The sequence below is a fragment of the Cydia amplana genome, chromosome 2 (genome assembly GCF_948474715.1).
Source record: "Cydia amplana chromosome 2, ilCydAmpl1.1, whole genome shotgun sequence".
NCBI classification, from domain to species: domain Eukaryota; kingdom Metazoa; phylum Arthropoda; class Insecta; order Lepidoptera; family Tortricidae; genus Cydia; species Cydia amplana.
In genome coordinates, this window is record NC_086070.1 from 2,741,192 (window position 1) to 2,764,831 (window position 23,640).

The window sequence follows — 23,640 nt, forward strand, 5'->3', positions numbered from 1 at the left end:
ATTATTTTAACTTTTAAATTTTCCTTCGATCGATCTATTTTATGTTGATAGTACTCTGAGATGTCAAAAGGTAAAATCCGTATACATATTATCCGAATAGGTGCCTATATACAACATGGACCTACGGTAAACCTTATCTGCTTGACTTCCTACTGTTAATTTTGACGCTCCGCTAATGCTATATATAAATTATCTAGTACTCTGCTTACAATTTTCGGTGAAGTGCAGTGAGCAGCGACATAGTGTAAACGTCCAGCGCTTGCTCCTGCCTGCTGCCTTCATCGGAACATCAGCAAATTCTGCAGCAACCTTAAAGGCGAGGACTTGCACAGCGCCCGTCTCCTCGGACAAGGATACCTCCTAATACACATGGCAAACTGCCGATCACATTCGCACGACCTCGCAGCGCAGCCGTTGATGAACTGGTGCTGGGTCTTGTAGTTCTCCAGCGCGCAGAGAGGCTCGCCGTGGTAGCACTTCCAGTAGTAAGGCTGGAAGTAGACCGTGAAGAAGGGGCAGTAGATGTTCTCGTAGCAGCGGTCATGCATTCTGCAGCAGCTGTGGAGAAAAAGTGATATAGGAAAGCAAAATACTAACTGGAGGAAGTCGATTTCATCAAAAGAAAGGCGGGCGGTCTGGCGTTCTCTGTCTCGGCGGGAATAGAACTCTTGACCGCCGCGGTCTGGACGCTTCCTGTGTGCTTTATAGTCAGGAGCTACCCACATTGCATAGAACACAGAACTCTGAGCGCGGAACGCAGAACTCCAGACCGCTCTCTGTGGGCGCGGGCTCTTAGTCTGAATGTGAATGTCTTAACGTTCGAGCGACTAATTAAATAATATTGTATTAGACGCAGATGAATAAGAATACATGAATAAGAATTCATGAATAGTTTCCAGAATAAACATTGATTACTTGTCAATCCCATCTGTAGGTCTTCCTTCCCCGAGGAATCCGCAGTAGCACCCATATCCTTTGTAGGACAGTGGATCGCAGCCCGTCGCGCAGTACATCATGTTGGCCAGGTGCACCACTCCGCGCTTCCCCCGATTTTCACCTTTATTGATGAATGGCTGGGGTTCGACATGCCTGTGAAGTAAAAAAAAAGTCCGTTGGGTCGTTGGGTAGACGATATTCGGAAGATTGCGGGTCACTTCTGGATGGGATTGGCTCAGGACCGGGATAAGTGGCGTACTCGAAGAGAGGCCTATGCTCAGCAGTGGGCGATTAAAGGCTGATATGATGATGATGTGAAGTAAAAGGAAATTATTAGCTTATGCATTTGGGGCATGGCATCCCAGAAAAGTGTCGGATACGTCTTGAAAACTTTTGATAAAGTAAACCCTTAGCGGTTTGATACTTACAATTAGCTTTAATTCAACAGTATTTAAATAAGTAGGTACTTATAGATTTTAAGGTAGCTGCCATACGCGTTACGTCCCCTAATAAAGTACCTAGACTAGACCTTTTTGTGAAATGCATGCCCATTTAAATGTGAAATTAGCTTATGTAGTTCCATAAAAGATGAGATCCTCGTCGTTAAAAAAGCAACACACTTGACAAAAGAAGCCTTTTTGTTCTATTAAAAAAGTACTCTTAGTACGCAGAAAAATCTCAATAATTTCCATTTCAAATTTTATGAAATGATTTAGGTATATGGCTTCTGAAAACGACTAAGGTGCTTGTATTGGGGTGACGTTGAAAGCGGGGTAATTTTGAAAATGGAAAATATCTACTTAAGGTGACGGTAGAGGTGGGTAAATTTTCAGATTCTGTCAATTTACCCCATTTCACACACAAGCGCACTTCACGCACACTACCTCACTTTACTGGGATAGGTCACTGACCCATCAAGTTTTTTTTAAGATAGCGTTTTGAGTTTAGTGGCCTCCTTTTAGGAAAAGCGTTCCATTGAAAGAAGAAAGAGAAACAATACATTTAATCTTGCTTTCCTTGTCTGTTCATGTCACACGTGACGTATTTAAATTCTAATAATTCATTTGGTTGTTGACAATTTTCTACATTATGGCTTTGTCGAGATACGCGTTTTCTAAAGTTAAACCGAATAAAACCAGATGTCATTAAGTCAGATGTAAAATTTTACTTACTACTCTATACGACTTTTCATAAGGCTCAAAATCAATTAAATGAGAATTTAAATAAATAAAGTTCCGGCAGGGTGCAAAATTTAATTAAGGCGGACAAAATAAAATTTGAAAATATATGGAAACAGTGTTGGCTAATGTACCCCTAATATCTTTACCGATTTACTTTTATGTGGTATATTCGCCTTTTGTTTCACTATTAAATTAATACAATTAAAATAAAAAATATTATACCGGTATTCCACCGGTATTATTTCAGTGCTGAAGCGATTATCTTCGATCGTAGCCTTGATAATGTAGGTGTTGATAGTTACTTACGGCGGTAGGAGCGGCAATGAACCCCGTGCAGAGTAGAACGTGAGGTGCGTTGGGATAAGTGCATATATCTACTTATAATTCTTTGGCTGGTTGGTAACCCTCTATATTTTATTTTTTGTTTTACTGTTATTAGGTTAAGGGAGTTTTAGGGAGTGAAAAAAAAATGATTTTCGTTTTATGCGCTCGCGTGATTGCCGATTGATTATAATTAGACAAAAGAACTTGTTTTCCACGCATCGAATGTAGATCCCTATGACACTTCCTCCAAGTCTTCTCCAATAATGTTTATACCGTATTTTAATTACCTACCTTAAATGTTACATTTCTAAATATTTTTTTGTGCTATACACACTTCAAAAAAATCGCTGGAGGCCTAGCGGTAAGAGCGTGCGAATTGCAATTCCGGCTCGTACCAATGAGTTTTTCGGAACTTATGTACGAAATATCATTTGATATTTACCAGTCGCTTTTCGGTGAAGGAAAACATCGTGAAAAAACCGGACTAATCCCAATAAGAGCCTAGTTTACCCCCTATGGGTTGGAAGGTCAGATGGCAGTCGCTTTCATAAAAATTAGTGCCCACGCCAATTTATGGGATTAATTGCCAAGCGGACCCCAGGCTCCCTTGAGCCGTGTCAAAATGCCGGGACAACGCGAGGAAGATGATGATGATGTGACACATACTTCCAAAAAAATCTACAAATATTTTACGTGACAACTGCTTATAAGTAAATATTATGTAGGTACACTTATAAAGTATAAAGTAGAAAATATCTTATAGGTACATAATATAAAAACCGATCATGTACGAGTAGGATTCACTATGGGTTCCACAGTTACACATTTTTATTGCATATTTTTTGTTTAAGACCAACTCACCTATTATAGGACATAGGTCTTCCATTAATCTTTTGGCGTTGAACTATTTTTTGTATATGTATTTATGTAATACAATTCTGAGTTAGGTTATGGTACATTTTTGCTCACCTACTTATAATTATGTATTATATCTGATATGTCACATGATACCAAAAATCGCCGCAAAGTTAAAAGTTCATTTATTTACGTTACTCATCTTCGGATCACCGACTTACTACTTCCTTACTTGACATATGTGTACTAAATTTCAATTGAACTAGTCCAGTAGTTACGGTGAAAATTGGCTTTAACAAAATGGCAGACACACGAGTGATCTTATAAGGGAGATTATTTTCCTTGAGTGAATGGTATGCATTTACCCCAATGCACCTCACGTTCCACGCGGCGCGGCGTAATCTGGCCCCTATTTCACCACGGTGACAGGTACGACAAAAACATCACTGTTATTGACGCCATAGGCATCCATGGACTACAGTTACCGCTAACACTGATTTTTACACTCACGATTTTTACACATTATTAAATTGTACAACGGAACCGCAAAACGTTCAAGCGGATAAACAAGACCAAGTGCGGGTAGTTCGAAAAACTCGCGCGGTTAGAAGATGCTGATGTCAACTTAAGCCAGTCTTCTCCGAGACCACGGGGACAACGCCGTCCTCGAAACGTCGGAGGTAAATCTTAAAACTTAGATACGCGATTAAGTCCCGTTGTACAATTTAATAATACAGTTACCGCTTACCATCGGGCGGGCCGTATTCGTGTTTGCCACCGTCATTGTACCTATTATTAAAAAAAAACTTTATTATATCGGATAAAACAGACATTTCTCTCGCGAAAAAATCTTGTGACAATTGTCACAAGATTTTTCAAAGAATTTTCGGTAAGTCTTGACAGGAAATGAGTTCTGTGTCGCAATTTCGATACAGTTGCCGTGTTTCTTGTGACAATTGTCATTAGCTTCGCAAAATAAGAATTTTTTAGTGGCAATATAATGGAGTTTATTTATTTATTAAAATGTTGGTGGCAAACAAGCACATCGCCCGTCCGATGGTAAGCGGTTACCGTAGCCTATGGAGGCCTGTGACGTCAGCAACAGTGATGTCGACAACTGTCGCACCTGTCACCGTGGTCGTGGTGAAATAGGGGCCAGTAAGTACCTAATAATCGCAGTGGTCTTAAGTGTCACAGACCCTACTGGCGCTTAAGTCCTTTATGACAATTTCTGCCTATTTTATATTGTTCAAAAAAAAAAAGAAACCGAATAATTATATCGGACTACCAAATTTTCACGAGAATCAGTTGAGAAATGTGATATGCAAAGGAGAAGAATTCGGACATACGAAAGCATTTTTGCCCAAGTTGAAACGGAGACCTTCGCCAACGCTCGGTCAATGATGGTTTAGGTACAGCTAGCTGCAGAGAAAAGGTACCACCCCTGCATACAATTATCTATCTGGTCGTACCTTTTCTCTGCAGCTGACTGTACACCTATAAAAATGGTTGTCCCTGCTGTAATTTTATACCGGTACCGTACTTTGTATTTCAACCGGTATAGTTTTACCTTCAAAACGAACCGGTATTGATAAATAATAACGGTACCATACCGCTTATACCGTAAAGAAAGCATGATGCAGTCTCTGCTTTGCACAATTATTGTGTGGACAAAATTCTTATAATCATCGAAACATACATACCTACGCACATAATGTCATTGAAATAAAACATTGTTATTTTATAGTAAATTTATATAATACTCGATATATACACATAACAATAACCAGACCGCAGCGGTATTAGCCTGTAAGCTTCATCTCTTGTCTCCAAATCCGCAAAAACTAGTTAGTACTAAATGCTGGTCTTGCTGTTATTTTATTCTTGAAGATTATGGCTTGTTTCTTGATTATTGAGAACAGCACGTAATCGCACACATATAGACGGAACGAACGGCAACAAAGTAGGTGTAGACACTAAGACTTTCAGGTATTAAACGAATTACGCTTCGTATTAATAGGTAAGTAATATTTAAATGAATATATAATATTCTCTAACGTAAATACAAGATTACAATTGACATCAAATGTCATTGACGTACAGAAGTCATATACTTTTTTTTAATGACGCAAAATTGATACCAGCATAATGAAAATCAATCCCAATCAGTAAAACGAGTCTTTAAACTTTTTTCATTTTAAGCGGGTTTTGAAGGAACAAGTTACTTAAATTCAATTGTAATCGTATTGTTTTAGGATAGTTTACTGCTGTTTTCGATCGTTACGACCTGTAAATAACAACAAATCAAATTTTAAATAAATTTATTTACCCTATTTTTTGAAATACAATTTATCTACTGGTATACATTTTCGTATGCGTATATGATGAAATGTCTAAATAATGTCAAAAACGAGCTACGACGAAGTACACGTCTGCTTCGATCCAAGGCCAGCGGCCATCTGACTCGAAGAAGAATTTTGAGTGATGTCGTCAATGTATGGAAATTGTACGAAAGTTTACATTTGGGATTGAATTTCTGTGTTGTATTTGTGAGTAAAAATATAAGTAGATAATAATTTGCTAGTTTAGTTATCTAGCTTTCAAAATCACACAACAACTCAATTACTGTTAAAGGCAAAACTGTAATGCGTGTTGCTCAAACGGAACTCCATATTTTGATTTTTGGATACTTTTAGTGTCGATTTGTAGAGAATTACAGCAAATAAAAAATATTATGCCGTGAAGAGCCGGTACACGGCTTCTTCGTGAACAAATTTACGTATAATTTAATGCAGTTATTAAACATTTCTTGAACAAATTGATTGCACAAAGTGAGCTCTAAATCGAAAACGTCATATACCGTCCCCGTAGCAACAGCAAGCAAGATGAATCAATTGGTAACCGTTGCAATAGCGTAAGTGTTGCTAAAGTATGAAGTGCTTGTGATTTTGTAGATATTTAATTAACAATGACACAAGCGAGATCGGTTGATCTTTTTTTAACGCAACGATATAATTAGGTACCTAACTATGTACTATTTGAATAACGTTGTTACATATTTTATGCCTTGTATACCTACTAACGCGACTCAGTTTACTTAAAGGAAATCCGCATTCTTATGTTTTATGCTTAAACAGGTTTTATTCTAACTACCTACTGTACATTCTCTAAATTGTATACATCTGTCGTGTTGTTTATCTTCATTGTAAGATGGCTTATTAATTATTATATAAGTTTATTAATGATGTATTTAAGTACAGTAAAGTTATGCGAACTTGTAAGCAACTGTTGTACCTACTTGTTACATTATTTATTAAGAGTTTTTATTTACCTAATTCCTAAGCGTTGGTAGCTTAGCGGTACCTAAGGCGTGCAATTTTTAAATCGGAGGTCATTGCTTCTAACCCCAGCTACGGAAGCTACTACCAAGGAGTTAATTAGAACTTTTCCATCGAAACCGGACCAATAAGGCGGACCGGACCAATACTTTCCCCTTTTTTGCAAAGGTGAGATGGCAAATGGCCTTCTGTTGATCCTTCATTTCTTTAAGGATTAAGTTGCCGAGCGGACCCCAGGTTCCCAGAGCAAAGTCAAGACAACGCTAGGAATATGATATGTAATATAGATAATACATACCTAACTCCCTTCAAATAATCCTGCTCAGGCACAGACGTCCTAAACGGGTCTCTGGCAAACCCGACCAACAGCTGATGCTTATGACTACTTGCAAACTCTTCGTATTCTAACTCATTATCTTTGGTATCTAAATAAGAGTCTCTATCACTAGAACTAAAGGACCTGGGGGCCGTGTTGGTAAGGTTGTAGTTTGGTAAGGTGAATGGCCGCGGCTGGTGGTGTAGTTGGACGTAGTCTGTGTTGTTGTAGATTGATTCGTAGGAGAGACGGTACCAATCTGGAATGAAGAAATGTGTTAAGTATTAATAAAAATATTCTATAACACACATAACACACAAAAGGACTCACAAAAAGACTAGGGAGTCTACCTAGGTATATCAAGTATTTTTTGACTAAATAAGTAGATAGGTTGGGTATACCGTTGCTTGATTTATAATTAAACTTTCCGCAACTAAGACCTAGGTATTTATTCTAAGGCTTTTTAATAATTGTTATATACTATTTGTTTTAAAACCTTAATTAAATCGAATTAAGACATAGGTAATATTAGGTACCTATACCCATTAAAAACTCAAAACATTTTGATAATTCACATAAAAAAAATACATTATTTATTGATTAATAGTACTTTTAGTGATCCTAAATCGGTTTGTAGACTAGTTTATTACGTAGAAGGTAGTAGGTATACAGAGTACACTAGGTACTTAGTACTAGCTCGTCTACACTAAGTTTACACCTACACATAGCACTTGGCGTGCAGTAGCGTAGACGGACGCCAGTTGCTCGTAATAAGTACTCGTACTCGTACTAGTCGCTCGTACCGTACGTACTCTTCAGTCGCTTGTTTACCTACTTCACCTACTTAAAAATTACTTGCCTACAAATTCAACAATGACAAACATATTGCCCTCATTCCCACCTAAGTAGCCGCATTTAAATTCGACCATTACACTATTACATAAACATCGAAACCATGGAACCGGACCGGGTTAGCCTACTACTCCCATGCATTTTCACACTTCGTTGGGTTTCCATTCAGACGCGTAACCTGTTATACAACCATCGTGCATTCAATTGGCTCATAGAAAACCGACAAAACCTTTTTGTAACCAATATGAACATACGACCTTTTGGATCTTAATCCAGTGGTAAAAAGTCGAAAATGCCGTGAAATGAAATGGACATAAGTCCTTTAGATTTGGATGGTGCTTAGATGCGCATGCATTGTTTTGGAGATGTAGTGCATGAAAAGTGGCGATTTTTCAATGGTTAGTGGGTGAATTTGATATGGAAACTGTTGTAATCTGCGATTAACATTATACGGGAGATAATAGTTAGTAATGCATGTGCATTTTTATTATGGCTTTTCCGTAAGCCGTTGAAAATAACTGAAAATTAATTTACCTACCAAAAGAACCTAAAGAAGGTTCAATTGTTGACTAAATGACTACTGCTCGAACATTTTAATAACTTACTTTTAATTTTTAGTTTTTCAGGTAACTTGCTAGAGTAAATAGTACATTGTGCAGTAAGGTAGCGCAATGGGCAAAATTGGTAACGAAAGTAAATAAAATTGAAATTCTCGAGTTATTTAATGTAGTTCTAAAAGCACTGTTTTAAGGTTCTGTGTTTATATTGAAAAAAAAAAAACGTAGACATAATAGAGACTCGAATAATTACCTAATAATTGAATCTTCCCAATTATCGCATCATTAATATTGCCGCGATAATAGGCAATATTAACCAACTAAACGCAAATACAAGAATCATTACCCCGTTTAATGTTGGCAAACAATAATTTCAGAGTAATCTCTGCGAATTAATGTCATTACTAATTCATAAGCTAGGATAATAGGTATTGAAACAACTACGCAGTTTCATTCGCTAAATATTATTGTCACGGGATCCAATTAATGTTTTTAAGTTAAGGCCAAAACGGGTAGGTTAGGTTAGGTTAGCTATTATTGGCTGTACAAGTAGTTTGGATAAGTATCACTACACCCTATAAAATAAAGTCCCCCGCCGCGTCTGTCTGTTCGAGATAAACTCAAAAACTACTGAACGGATTTTCATGCGGTTTTCACCTATCGATAAAGTGATTCTTGAGGAAGGTTTGTGTATAATTTGATAATCCGTGCACAGCCGGGGCGGGTCCCTAGTAAAAAATAAAATAACTAGGGTAAAGGCACCAGTAGTCAGCCTTATAACGACTTTTTTAAGTTTGAACGTTCGGCATTTCTACAGGATTAGTCGGATAATTAAACAAATGACATGGTTAGATCAATTGTTTATCATAATTTTAAAACAAAATATTTAAAAAAACAACAATCCTCTTTATAATATCTCTAATTAAGTTTAAACAAAAAGTGGCACTTTTCTCCAGTAGTCAGCCTCCAAAATCCAGTAAGCAGCCTCTGTGTACCCAGTACTCAGCCTATATAAACTATTCATAATAATTAGATCAAAATCACTAATATATATATCAAAATCAACAATATTATAATATATATTTTTTTTATAATGTTTGTTACTTATCGTTATTGTAGTTAGTTGTAGTTTTTAATCTTAGTTTATAATTTTTTTGCATATATGTATTACTTACCTACTTGTTGCCTTATTTAAAAAAAAATCTTATAGGTACATACAATTCTTATGACACGAAATTTGTTGGCCATAGGTACTTAATTAACTAACACTATTCTTGCAAACTAAGAATCGCAATATTTATTTTCTAATAATTAATCCGTCAAAAATTAACGAGGTAAATCAGGTAATATAATTATAATTATGTTCCTAGTAGGTATTCGGTAAAAAATAATTAATCGAGTCTATGCAGATCTAATTATCATTAATAAACAAAGTCATATACCGACCAGGAAAAAGCAAAATGATAGTTATGTATAGTTAACGTCAAAAATATGTATACACTTTTGAACCTTATTTCAATGAGATAGGGTTTAAAAATGTGGACATATTTTTGGCGGTGACGTACCAAGCAAGGTCAATGGCTGAGTACTGGATCCGCGAAACCCAGTGCTCAGCCGCATTAAAACGTTATTTCAAATGCGGCTGACTACTGGGTTTTACTTTAAATTGACTAGGGCATGCCTAACTAAATTTGAAAATGTAAATTTAACGGTCCTAACGGTCGCATTGGCTCGAAAATAATAAAATAAACGAATAACCCAAAGGTCAGCCGTGGGGGGCTGGGCACTGGATTCTTTGGAAAAAAGTGTTATCCAGTGGCCAGCCCCCTCAATTTATAAGTGAAATATTGATATTTTCATTCAAATATAATGCAATTTAATAGATAAACTAATAAATAAACCAATCATTAACAAAAACAATAACTTTTAACATTAAAACATAGTTTTTCTTGCCTGTTAAGAGAACACCACGTGCAGTAAAAAATATGGCGGACATGACACTATTGCACTCGTCGACAAACAGCACCTGTATGAACGAGTATATTTCTTCCCCCCGTTCCCTCACCGCACCTGTCGTGTGACGTATTAACCAATAAGGAATCAAAGCTCCTATTTGAGTACTCGCGATTCGTTTAAACGAATATACCAGATATTTATGACCAATAAACGACTCAAAAGGCTGACCACTGGTACCTGGCTGGCCACTGGTGCCGTTACCCTAGTGATCATGCTAATTTTTGGAATTAGTGGCCAGGCTCGAACCCCAGGCTCCCATGAGCCGTGCCAAGAAACCTAGATAATGCTAGAAAAAAGACCGGATATCGATTTGGATTGGACAAAAATAAGAACAAATTAGGTATACTGCGACATAAAATAGTAGAAATTAAATTAAATGGAACCAAAAGGATTTAAATTGTTGCCACGATTAAGCATTTTACGTCAAAAATGTAACAGTTACGTAGAAAGAACTAGAAGCGCAGTCAATAATTTTCTACAATTTTTTGTCGGACTAGGTATATTTTATGAAGTATTTTGATTTTTGCGTGTTTTTTATTATTTCAGTTTATAAGTAGATTCGTTCTTTATCGTGATAATATGATGTTTTATAATGAGCATACTTAACAAGTTAGGTTAGGTATATTAATCATTGACCTCCGTTGAAAAGATTATTGTTAGGTACTGAAAACTTAGATCAATCATTTTTTTACGATTATCAGTCATGAAATATGTAGAATTCGTGATTCTTATAATTATTGTAATAAGTTTAAAAAATCCTTCGTATAAAATTAACCTAGTTTGAAACTCGATAATTTCATTAAACACCTACTTAAAATTAATAATAACCAATAATTAATACTTTATAATTATTTACGTGTAATATATTTAGGTACTACGTCCACAGATTTTATATGTATAAAAAGATCACTTATGTAAACACCACCTATACCTCATGTGTCCAATGATGCTCATTTTTATATGGAGTAGGAAGCTGTCACGCAAAATATTTGTAGAAGATCGCTCGCGCTAATTAGTGCGCGTGAAATATATTGTCAGTTTAGTCATTAGGAATTTCTTTCACACTTGTTGCGCGCGAGATACGCTGCGAGTCGTGTCAAGGTATCATCGCAATATCAAAACTTTAACCAATTGTAAAATCTGAATACCCTTCTGAGAATTTATCTGTTACGATGAAAACGGCTATTAAAGGGCCGTTCTTGGAAAGTTTCTAACTTTAATACTAGAGGAAGTCTCTTTGTAACTCGTTCTATTAGAAAAGGACTTCAGCTTGTTTTAAACTCTCGTCTTTTACTAATTTTAGCATAGTAACATGCAACCTAATAATACCTACAATCTTCAGTTAAATTAAAACTAGTATTCGCAAGAGCTCCTAGGGTTATTGAGATGGGAAAATGTCATAGGGGCATTCGCGTTCTTCGATCGTCTTTGCCTAATGTGTTGTCCTGCCCTAGTAGCACGGTCGCATTTTTATCATTTATCACCATACCTGTCACGTTCTAACAAGTATGTAAGTGCGAAAGTGACGGGCTTAGTGATAGTGGATAAAAATGGATCCGTGCTGAGCCCGCTGGACTAATTTTGTCATAGAGTGTGTAGATTCAGAGTAAAAAATGAATTTCTTCAGTATGATATACATTTTTCAAGATGGCGACGGTTCCTTTAGTTCCCGGAACGACAAACGGCCTAAACATGAAAACGGGACCACCTCTAATTAACATACATACCAAATTATAAACTGAAATACTTACTAAAGGATGCTAAAGGATAAGATTTTAGCCGTCCAGTGGCGCAGGCTTACTTAAAATCTTTATTTAGATTTTGTGTTCCGTACAAAACTTTGTTCACGGAACACTTATGGGATCACATCGGTCTTGCAAATCGGTTAAATGTGTTTTTCTCAGAGACCGTTTGACGTAGATAGCGAAAATTTGGAACAGTTATAGCAATTACAACCACTAACATTATTAACACATTAACTTCCAGCGACTCGCTAGGGGAGTTCACTGTTCGTAGGCGCTTTTCGCTACATACGGTTTTTCCCGTGTTATCGCCTACGCTCGTAGCGCGTAGCTCGCGCTGGCACTGAATGTGTTAATAAGTCAAAACCGCTTATTTATTATTTTAGGGGAAAATTTGGGGGTCGAAAGCTTGGAGGATACAACTAAACGGAGTAGCCATTAACAGGCTTTCCCCTCTGTCGAAAATAGGCGGCCAACGGTCATACACAATGTATGGACTGACGTTTATCTGACATGGCTATTTTTACGTTACGCATACATTTGACGTTCCCCTCCCCCGCAAAAATCGGCAGACTGTTTTGTACAGAAAATTACAGACATGGCGTCTCCGTTTGATTATATCCTCCAAGGTCGAAAGGGGTCAGCTGAAATTGTTTTGTATTATAATAAGGGTTTGGTATTTGTTATTACGAACACGGCTAAGATCTCGTGATGCAAATACACAATAATTGATTTACGTAATACCAGTAGTTCAACGACCATCAGCAAAATTGCGATAATTGTAAGCACGTTACAGACTATTGTTTCTTGTATATCGTGAGAGATAATAATAGATGGTTCGACATAATTTGACACGTTTTGCATGACGTTTGGTATCTCAAATTAATGTAATGGTTTGAAGACGGACGTCGGGCTTCTGGAGTCCGATTCAGATTCCAGGTCAAACCCATGACAATTTGTAATGGGTTTGACCTGGTTTTGATACGACCTTGAAGATCGCTCACGCCGTATGTTACATGCACAATTAACTGAAAGCCGTGCGTCAATAACCAAGTCAATCGTCAAGTCATATTAAAACCAGTTCAAAACCATAACCAGTTCAATACTTACATTGTCAAATCCGAATCGGGCATCTAGTCTATAATTGATTTTGATGTTTTGCCATTTTAAAAGGTATTGTGGTTTATATGATGAATATATTTGTGTAAACCTTTACACAATATATTCATCATAAGTACCTGGATTACACTTTAAAAACGACATGCTAATTTTTAGAATTTTGTAAAATGCAAACAATAATTAAAAATTAAAAATAAACAGTTATTTGTGTGAATCTGATGTAACTTATTATTAGCAAACAAATGAAATTCAGGTCATCGACCCACCGCGACCGTGGGTGACCTTTGTTTAAGTTTGCTGCATACGTCGAAAATTGCGTATTGGTGCAACGCACGCGGAGCATACGGTACGAATAAAAGATAATGTGCAGTATTTTACCTAGTTACCTTTAGGTGTTTGTACTAATGACGAATGTTATTTTTCCTGTTTTGTTCTGATTTTTGTACAATAAAGTGTTTTACTACTACTACCATTACTGAGCTATATTTTTTTTAGCATCATTTATGTGCAGAATAATTTTCCCCCCTTAATATCTTTTTAAACATTGATCCTAGCGAATAAGTGTAGGTACTGAAACTGTATAAAGATAAAAGTCGTATTATGTAGTCTGTAACTATTGTCTATTATTGGAATTGGAAATCACATCCCAAAATTAGACCCTAAAACTTCGATTTTGAATAGGTAATCAAAATGTATTTAAAAAATCCAAATTGCTAATCGTATAATCCTCTGTTTTAGTATTATGGACGTATCATGATTCTGGATATTGGCAAAGTTAACAATAGGTGAATAGGTAGATAGAACTGCAGTAATACGTATGTGTGTAGGTACTAGGTAAGTAGGATCACAGAAGTTTTACCTATAAAGTTACAATACTGGTGCTACATAAACTGCGGAGGTTGTGCAAGAATCCCCATTCGGGTTCGATTTGGCGATCTCGCACAAATGTCAAGGTGACGAGCCGGACTTACGATCGCAATTTTAATGTAGTTAAGTGAGTTAATGTAGGCTCTTCTCAGAATTTACAAGTTCGGTCAGTTTTTCAAATGATCCTTTCTAGGGCGGAGAGAAATTACCTATTTATAGATTGACAATAAGGGTTGAAAGAGTTTTAAAGACTACGCTTACGGCCGTAGACTAGTATTTAATACCAGTGAGTAGTATGTAGTAATTGTAGTATAGTTATTTACTTATTTCAGTCTTCCGCATTTATAAAAAAACTAGTTTTGGTTGATATGGAAATATGCGGGATCTGGCCTTATAAAGCTCGTCTTGAAAAATCACCAGCGTGGGAAGTTCTTAATACACACGAACGCTATTAAGAATCGTTTAACTCTTCCACAATAATTGGCTGAATGCCCTTCACAACCCGGGCCCAGTTGCAAAAAAAAACAAATTACAAAACGAAAATTCACACACTGGCAGTAATCGAGATAACATTTTATGGCATCACATTTTTAAAAATCGAACTAACTTGGAATAGTAGTTTTCGCAATGGCGTAACATGCAATTTCATCAATTGGAAAATTAAACTTATGAGATTGTTTACAACGTTGACATTGCAAAGGCGTGATTGACTGAGATGTGATATTGCAAGAACTGTGTCTTGGGATTCAGAAACGAATCTTGTCAATCTTTGAGCTTTTTTTGCTGGCTGGTAATAATAAGTTTGGGTGCATTGCAAGGTATTCGGGTCGCGATGAAGCAATGGATTTCGTATTCGATTCAAAGTTTTATTGAATTAAAGTAATCAAATTTAACTACCATTATCATTCAAATAGGTTAATGACAGAGCCATCTTTTAAAATTACGAGTAAATACATTCCTACTGGCTAACTAATATTATAAATGCGAAAGTAATAGTAACCAGTTTTCTGTCTGTATGTCATCTTCATGCTTAAACTACTGAACCAATTTAGATGAAATTTAGTATGGAGGTAGTTTGAGGCCCGTGACATAGGATAGTTTTATAGTCAGTCATCATTATCCTACACAGACGAAGTCGCGGGTAGAAGTTAGTGCGTCTACGAAACATGCTGGACTCACTTTCTAACAGTTAATTACAGGGGTTTCCAACAATTTGAGCTAACGTAAGAGTGCAAACTGCAAATATGTACAATTGAAGCTATCTATATGTTGATGTTACCGACCTTCAATCTGACTGATTTAGCACAGTAATATCTGGGAGAAAACATACAAAAACTCGAAAATGCGCGTTTTCCCAGAGATAAAACTTAGCTAGATCGATTTTTCTCCCCCGAAATCCCCCATATGGCAAATTTCATTGAAATCATTAGAGCCGTTCCCGAGATCCCCGAAATATATATACATATAAATAAATAGGTAAATAAATATACAAGAATTGCTCGTTTAAAGTTATAAGATACGATAAGATTTAGGTATAGGTACTAATGTCACGACATTTAGAGGATTCGAGAAATAGTGTCTGTCTCAATCAGGCGTAACTCAATAATTGCACCATGCGCCTTTTTTAGTAACTTGATCCTTACTATAATAATAAAATACCTAAGTAGTACCTAATGATATTATAATTTTTAATAATAAAATATTATGTAAAAGAATCTTAGTAATTTATATGCATAATGATTTATTATAATCTAGTAGGTAGCTTACTGCATTAATTTTGACGTGTAAAGATTATTTTATTAAAAAGGTCTGAAAAAGGCCGCTTTTTAGCGATAAGACCGACTTTTGTGTACCTACCAATATTATTGTTTAGTTTAAGTTTCTTCTGTAGGTACAAAATTATCTCAAAAGCAGTTTCCAAAGGTTCTGGTGAAGCAAATCATTTTAGGCTATGAATAAAGGAAGAAGTCATTAATTTAACCTAACATTTACGAGATTTAACATTGTGGAGAGCTTACGGTCATAATCTCTCTTCATTGTAAATGGACTATATATGCGGTCACGGCCCTAATGACGGAACGACGAAAAAAACCATTTATTTATGTTACAGACTTACAATGTAAGTTTGGTACCTACATTTATTACCAAATTTTAACTTAACTGGTCTAGTAGAGACAGTGCAAATAGGCTGTGACTGATAGACAGACAGACAGACGGACGCACGAAGTGATCCTATAAAGGTTCTTTTTTTTTTCTTTTTGAAGTACGGATCCCTAAAAACCGCTAAAAGTTACAGTTCTTTGCATTATCACGTTATCGTACCTATGAGAAAATCTTTACACATTAATCCACTAAATTGGTCTACTTTAATTTACAATTTGCAAAATAGGGAGATGATGCATATTCTGATTACATCTAGCATCCGCTGCCACTCGCCAATCCAACATATAATTAATTCACATATAATTTAGCAATGGCACACGCTCCAAAAACTCCTTGCCATTCCGACATTTGGCAACTGACTACAAGGTTGACGAGTGGAAGAAAGGAGATGCGAAATCATGTTGATCTTTTACGTAATAATGCGAAATATATCGTCCATTTAACATTTAATTAACTGCTCTTTAAACAAGTGTAAGTACATATAATAAGTTCTTGTCCGCAGCGTCTTTTTACAGATGTGTAAAGTAATCCAATTAATGCAAAAGATTCCATTGACTTACGCATGTCAATGTAATCTTTTCTGCATATTTTATTACCAAGAAACCTGTTCATTGTCAGTCCGCAATTAAAGTTAATTTGTTGAGTCATTGTATTTATTAAAGCTGGCATTTTGCTTGCAGACGCATAATAATATTGAAGGATACAATGTATCTATTATGATATCAGTTCTCAGTAGAAAAATTTGATAGAAAGTTTCAAAAGTATTCACTTAAAACAAGCAACAACGGTTGCACTCCGGGAGTGCCGATAGAAGTGAAAACTCACCTCACTATGTTACCGACGCCCGGTAACACGATACATACGTTTAGCGGAGGTATTCTATTTATTTATTAAATATTAATATCATTCTCAAATAATATCACACTTTTTTATTGACATGTTTATTTACATACTGCCATGACAAGGTCAAATTATTTGAACATAGATAGAGTCTTGAAAAGGAGTCCGCAACGTAAATGTCAAATAACATTGAGTTTTTCTTTATTGATTTAAATGCCATTTAAATAATGATTGGCCACCTTACGGGGCTTACGGTCACATGATCGCCTTACGCCCCTTACGGTCACGTGATCGCGTTACGCTGTCTCGAGTTTATAATTTTTTCCCCACCTCAAAAAGTGCCCAGCGCCGCTAAAGAAGTTTTCACTTCAAAAATATCGGGACATCACCATTCCCAGGAATGGAGGTTTCCCACTTAATCAATTTTTACTCTCGGGCAAAATATGAAAAATAATCTCGCCTAAAAAAATAAATAAAAAACACGGCCTTTCTTCACGGTCTTAACTCCAAGTTTAGTAATAAAACATAAGACGTTACGCAAGTGAAAGTACGCGATGGCGGCAAAATGGCGAACTTCTTAATTTAATCCGACGCCGGCGCACGCCGGTTGACCGCCAACGAAAGTGGTTTGACGCGTGCCCATTACACGTCGGGTTGAATGAGATAAACGTGAACTATGGGGCAGTAAGTATGTAAGTAAACAAGCAACAAATGCTTTACATATTGAACAGCTAAATCAATTTACAGCAAGCGAATAAAAATAACAGACACCTTGAAATTCTGAAATTGGATAGTAGGTGGTTTCTCTGATAAGTTAAATCAGTTCCCTGACAAGTCAAATCCGCTTCTTTTTTCGAACTGCATGTGTGTAGGTATCTACAATCTACATGTGCTCCATGTGACGTCACGGACAAATCACGTACTCTTTATAGTTCTTCAAATTTTGTAAACAGAAATTATGTATCTATAAATATCTTCTTCTATATACCTAGTATAGAAAAATATACAAAACGTGATTTTCTTAAATGAAATATTAAAATGTAATCGTGTCGTGCGATGTTACGTGAACAGTTCCTATTGGTCATGATCGTGAAAATTAATTATTATAAATAATTTAAACTTTTCCGTATATTTTTATCCTACGATTTTCTTTTCGTAGAAAGTGACGTTGATGTTTATGAATGACGTGGTGACATTGCTTTTATTGATAGAAGAATATTCCACTTGTGATGTAATTTGTTTGCTTTGAAATTAATCTTTATTTATTGTGAATCAGAAATTATGTGTACCTATGACAAGTTATGACTAACTTTCACGATTTTAAAGTTTATGAAGTCTATGTAAAGTGCAACGTAATGATAATTATTTATCATTTGAGAAAATGTAAATTCTTAGTAGAAATATTAATAGAAACAATAAATCATATTATGTAACTTTTACTACTTAATAAAAATTGCCAATAAGATCGATTGAAATTAAATTGCACGCGGTTCAGAAATGGTTCATCTCTAATTTCTGCAAACATAATAGTTTTGTTAAATTCGTTTCATATCAATAAAAAATCTATTTAGTTGGAACTTCAAGTTCCAATAGGTCTCTTGCTATAACATTATTGACCATTCCATTTTTGTTCTTAATTTTGTCTGTTGGTTATAGCTAAAAAAATATTTCCGGCACGTTTTTAACCCAAAAAGGACTATTAAGATCTCATAAGCTGATGTGTCTCCAGTTCAACGCCTCCTGATATTTTGTCGAGACAAAAACTTACGTACGTAAGTATCAAAAAAACTGTAAAATATATACCTTAACTCATTAAATTAAGGTTTAAAATGGTAACTTATCTTTTTTCACGCGAACGTCGGGACGCTTAGTCTATGTGTTAAAGAATTATGCTTGGCTTGATACCAAAAAAGGTAGTGCAATAAATATTATTAAATCTGCATTGTGGTGGTAAATCGATGGTTTATTGCAAGAATGTCTTATGGCCAAAGTACGATAAATAAAAGATTTATGAAAAAATGGCCGTGAAGGTTACGTAGGTAAGTCAAGCCAAGTTAAGGCTTAAATCGTGATGTAGGTACGTTTTATCCAAAATATACGGTTAACCTCAGACAAAATTCTTATGATACTGATACATTAAGTATAAAACTTCTTTTTGTGCTGAGGGTTTCTCTAATTAATAATTATTTAACCGTGTTTTAAGTGTTCCGTACAAAACTTTTTTCACGGAACACTTATGGGATCACTTCGCTCTTGTTTTATTCATAAAGTCTGTATTAAGCGAATTATTCAATTAAACAAAAGCGAAAAACATCACTAACATTATTATTATCTGTCTTTTTCTAGCAAGCAGGAAAATTAATAAATATAGTCTACTTATTCACACTAATAAATTCATATTACCTGGCGGAAAACAATTACGCACCAGCACATGCATTCGGAAATGACACTGAACTACAAAGTCGTAAGTACCCTGTTAACTCTACGAGTTTTGACCATTTCACTTTTGCATGGTAGAACAGCCTTGCTTAATTTGAAAGGGCGTAAGCGCCATACAAGAATGTATGACTATGCGTCGTTTTAGTGTAGTGTGGTAAAATAGCCCTTCTGGTGACATTCGCAACAGCGATTAAGTTAATCGCGGTCGTTTGTCTCCTCCACCACGTATTAACAGCAACAGGGTTAACTGGCCCTTGGTGGACCTTACGGCGTTGCAACAAGGTTGACGGATGGTCAGTTAATTGTATCAACGATGTTCCGGGTACAGAGCAAGTGCAGTATGAAATGAATATGGTACCTAGGTCAATGCAGTCAAATCCGTCTGCGGGAAATCCCACGAGCGCTTTTTTTTTCAAACAATAGTACACGTTTGTTAACTTCATCGACAAAGCAGCGATTGCTTTTGTTTCAGTAGTCAAGATACTCAAAAGCTGTAAGCTCTATTCCTACGGTTGAAAAATAGAAAAATACTTACATAGTCCTGTACGGAATTTCCCGCCGGATTTGGTCGCATTAACCTTTTAATTATAATATTATTTTACTGTAATTTAGGTATCTACAGGTTAAAGTGATATGGTATGAAAATTCAATTTTTTGTTTTCTGTTCTATGTGATCTAAGTATTGAAGCGCTGACCAATGTGATGCAGTTCGCTAACGATGTTTCTTTATAAATAAAATAATATTTTGGGGACAATCTTACACAGATCGACCTAAATCCCAACTAAGCAAAGCTTGTACTATGGGTACTAGGCGACGATATCCATACTTATAGATATCATCCATAATTTTTGACGACTGGTCTGGTCTAGTGGGTAGTGACCCTGCCTGTTAAGCCGCGGTCCTGGGTTCGAATCCTGGTAAGGGCATTTATTTGTGTGATTAACACAGATATTTGTTCCTGAGTGTTGGGTGTTTTCTATGTATTTGTATATTATATATATCGTTGTCTGAGTACCCACAACACAAGCCTTCTTGAGCTTACTGTGGGACTTAGTCAATTTGTGTAAGAATGTCCTATAATATTTATTTATTATTTATAACTTAGGAACAAATTTTCGTGATAATTTTCGTGAACACATAAATAATTGTCCTTACCAGGATTCGAACCTCTCTCTCTCTCTCTTTAGCCCTTTTCTACCCTTCGGGTGTAGGCCTCCTTCATTCTTCTCCATTCGTCACGGTTCTGTGCAACCTGGAGCCATCTCATCCCCGCAGCCCTTTTGATGTCGTCTTCCCAACGCATATTGGGTCTACTTGGAGGACGTTCTTCTCCCCATGGTCGCCACTCGAGTATTCTTTTACTCCACGTATTTTTAACTACTATATATAGATGAAATGCTCAGCCTTCCTTCCATTTATGTTTGCTACTGTAGACAGAAAATTAAAATGGTAATGGCGGAAGATTTATTATGCTAACTATGAGGAAACGAGCTTGGTCAAGTTTATGACCAACGTGTAATGGAAATCTAGCAGACAATATTAGTTGACACGTCATAGTAAGAACTAGTTAAGTAGCTATTAGTTAGTATTATTGTAGCTACAGTAGAACCTTGCTAATCCGGACCTCCAGAAAATCCGTTGGCCGAGTCGGCTCCGTCCGAATAACCACGATCACTGGATTTTCAGGGGTCTGGATTAGCGAATCTGTACTGTACCTTCATGGGACTCTATAAACTATTTAATAGTTCATGTTTTTGACCACGTCTTGACCAAAAATAGACATCGGCTGTTTGACTTCGTACGACAGAATTAACAGGTGTGACATCCACCTCAAAGTTTTCAAACTGAGCTTCATAACAACTTTACCAAGTGTAAAAATTCTCCCAAACAATAACCTACTTCAGTGGTTCCCAAAGTTGACTGGGATACGACCCACCTAACAAAAACGGCCATTTTTGGGACCCAACTCTTGGCCGTCTTACTTAATAGGGTCAAAAAATATTACTGGCAACGCTCAGATATCAGGGCTCACTTAATATTCGCTCGCAACCCCAATAGACTGCAAATAGTTTGGGAAATGCTGACCTACTTAGAAGCATTAAATTATAGTTCAAAAATTACTTAACGTTGCATTTTAGTATTTTTCACACGAAAAGGTCAGGCTGTTGCAACGGTTTAACGACTTTAACGGGTCCGATAATCGGACGTTTCAAGTCGGTCGACTGATTTCCGATGCTAGGAAGCGTATTCTGATTGTAAGAACAGGTTATGAATTTGATCTGGATGTGTGTTTCAAAGAGATAAAATTCATAACCTGTTAGACAATCAGAACACGCCTCTAGGTATTGCTAATTTGGTCGAAGGTTTCATTCCGTTGCGGATACAGCCCAAATCTACCTTGTAAATCGAAATAAGTCAAAACACTCACAATCAGAAATTAAACCTGGTTTCTATACTGCCAACTTTATTATCATTGCCTACCATTTCCAACATCGCCTGGCTTGAAATACGGTGATAACTTTGAATGTCACCTTTGTTTTTCTGTATTATAACTTTTCTGGGGGTCTATTCGCGTGAAGTTTTGATTTACTGAGTTTGGATTGTTTATAATATTTTAAGTATTCAATTTTAAAATATTCACTTATTTTTACATACATTAAGGCTCGTCATAATCAAATAAAAAATCCAGAGAAAAAAAATTATACAACCTTATTTTGTAGGTAAATTAGCGAAACGAAAATCACCGTCGTGATTTGAATTCAGCGTATATACGACAACTAGGTTTGTATGGGCCATTAATGCACCATCCGACTAACCCGGGGTTAACCCGTTAAACCGTTAACCAAGTGTCAAATTGTACGGGTAACTCCAGGTTTAACCCCGGGTTACTGGGATGATGCAAGTGGCGCATTGTGAATATGCCATTATATCCTAAAATATTATTTTAAAATATCTAATCCGGTCCTTAGGCTGATTTAAATTTAACTGAACTGTATGGGTAAAGAACGGCACCTACTTTACATTTCGTTATACTCGTACTCGTACCATGCGTTGTTTCTCAATGTTATTGTTGTGATAAATTAAAGTTCGCGGACTTATAATTTGGGTAATACGGGTTGTAACCCACACCATAGAGAAAAAAAAACATAGAGTGCTCACTCCATACATCAGTTTTAGTACCAAAAAGACTATTAGCATCTAGCATCGAGTAGCGGAACTATCAGTACTGCTACTTGACAATAGATGTAGCACCGACCGGAAAGTCTTATGCTGTTGAGATAAGACTTTCCGGTTGGTGCTACATCTATTGCCAAGTAGCAGTACTGATAGTTCCGCTACTCGATGCTAGATGTAGACACTGAAATTAATAGTCTGAATTGATGTATGGAGTGAGCACTCTTGTCTTACTATATTTCTCTATGCCCACACACACGACACAATGTATTGTGTCGTACCGTCAAAGTTATAATGCTAGTTTTAATAGAATCCTTATGGGGGACTTTGACGTTTAAAATAACACTTCACCGTCTGGGTTATCAAAATTGCTGCTAATTTGGCTTGGTAACATACAACCAGGTACTTACAGTCAGCACTTAAATAAATAGACAGTGATTGGCCGGTATACATGCTTAAATATATCGGTACACATGCTTTTTATATGGTAGGTAACAAAGGAATGTTACGGTAGGTATATTTGGCTACTTTGGCCGACACTGTTTATTTGATGCTGACTTTACTAATAAAGTTACCCTACATGATACGATTGATATGTTTTTTTTTATTCATAAGCCATAAATTGTATGTATACATGTTTGATATTTCATTTTGACAAGTTTTCGAATGGTGCAGATATTAAATAGTTTAAATAATATAATTATTTTTACCTGAACTACATACTACTGATGGCACTAAACATATTACAAGACCCGCATATACGCTCTCCCAACTGAATTTCTTTCGTCTACTGATAACACCGCACTCACTGTCACAGTCATCGAACTCTGTACACTCCATCTCTTTATCAAACATTACACAATAATAAAACCTACATGCTTTCTTTTAAAAAAAAAGCACGAGACATATTAATTTGAAAT

General features: G+C 36.1%; 1 protein-coding gene across 1 annotated transcript; it reads right to left on the reverse strand.

Annotated features, from left to right (window-relative positions):
- Window positions 1-230: 230 nt before the first annotated feature.
- Window positions 231-23,615, reverse strand: LOC134656894 (uncharacterized). The gene is made up of 4 exons (XM_063512442.1): window positions 23,431-23,615; window positions 6,933-7,209; window positions 916-1,089; window positions 231-558 (listed from the first exon to the last, which is right to left on the reverse strand). The coding sequence occupies exons 1-4, from the start codon at window positions 23,573-23,575 to the stop codon at window positions 279-281; spliced, it is 876 nt and encodes a 291-aa protein (XP_063368512.1). The 5' UTR covers window positions 23,576-23,615; the 3' UTR covers window positions 231-278.
- Between the last annotated feature and the right edge of the window lie 25 nt (window positions 23,616-23,640).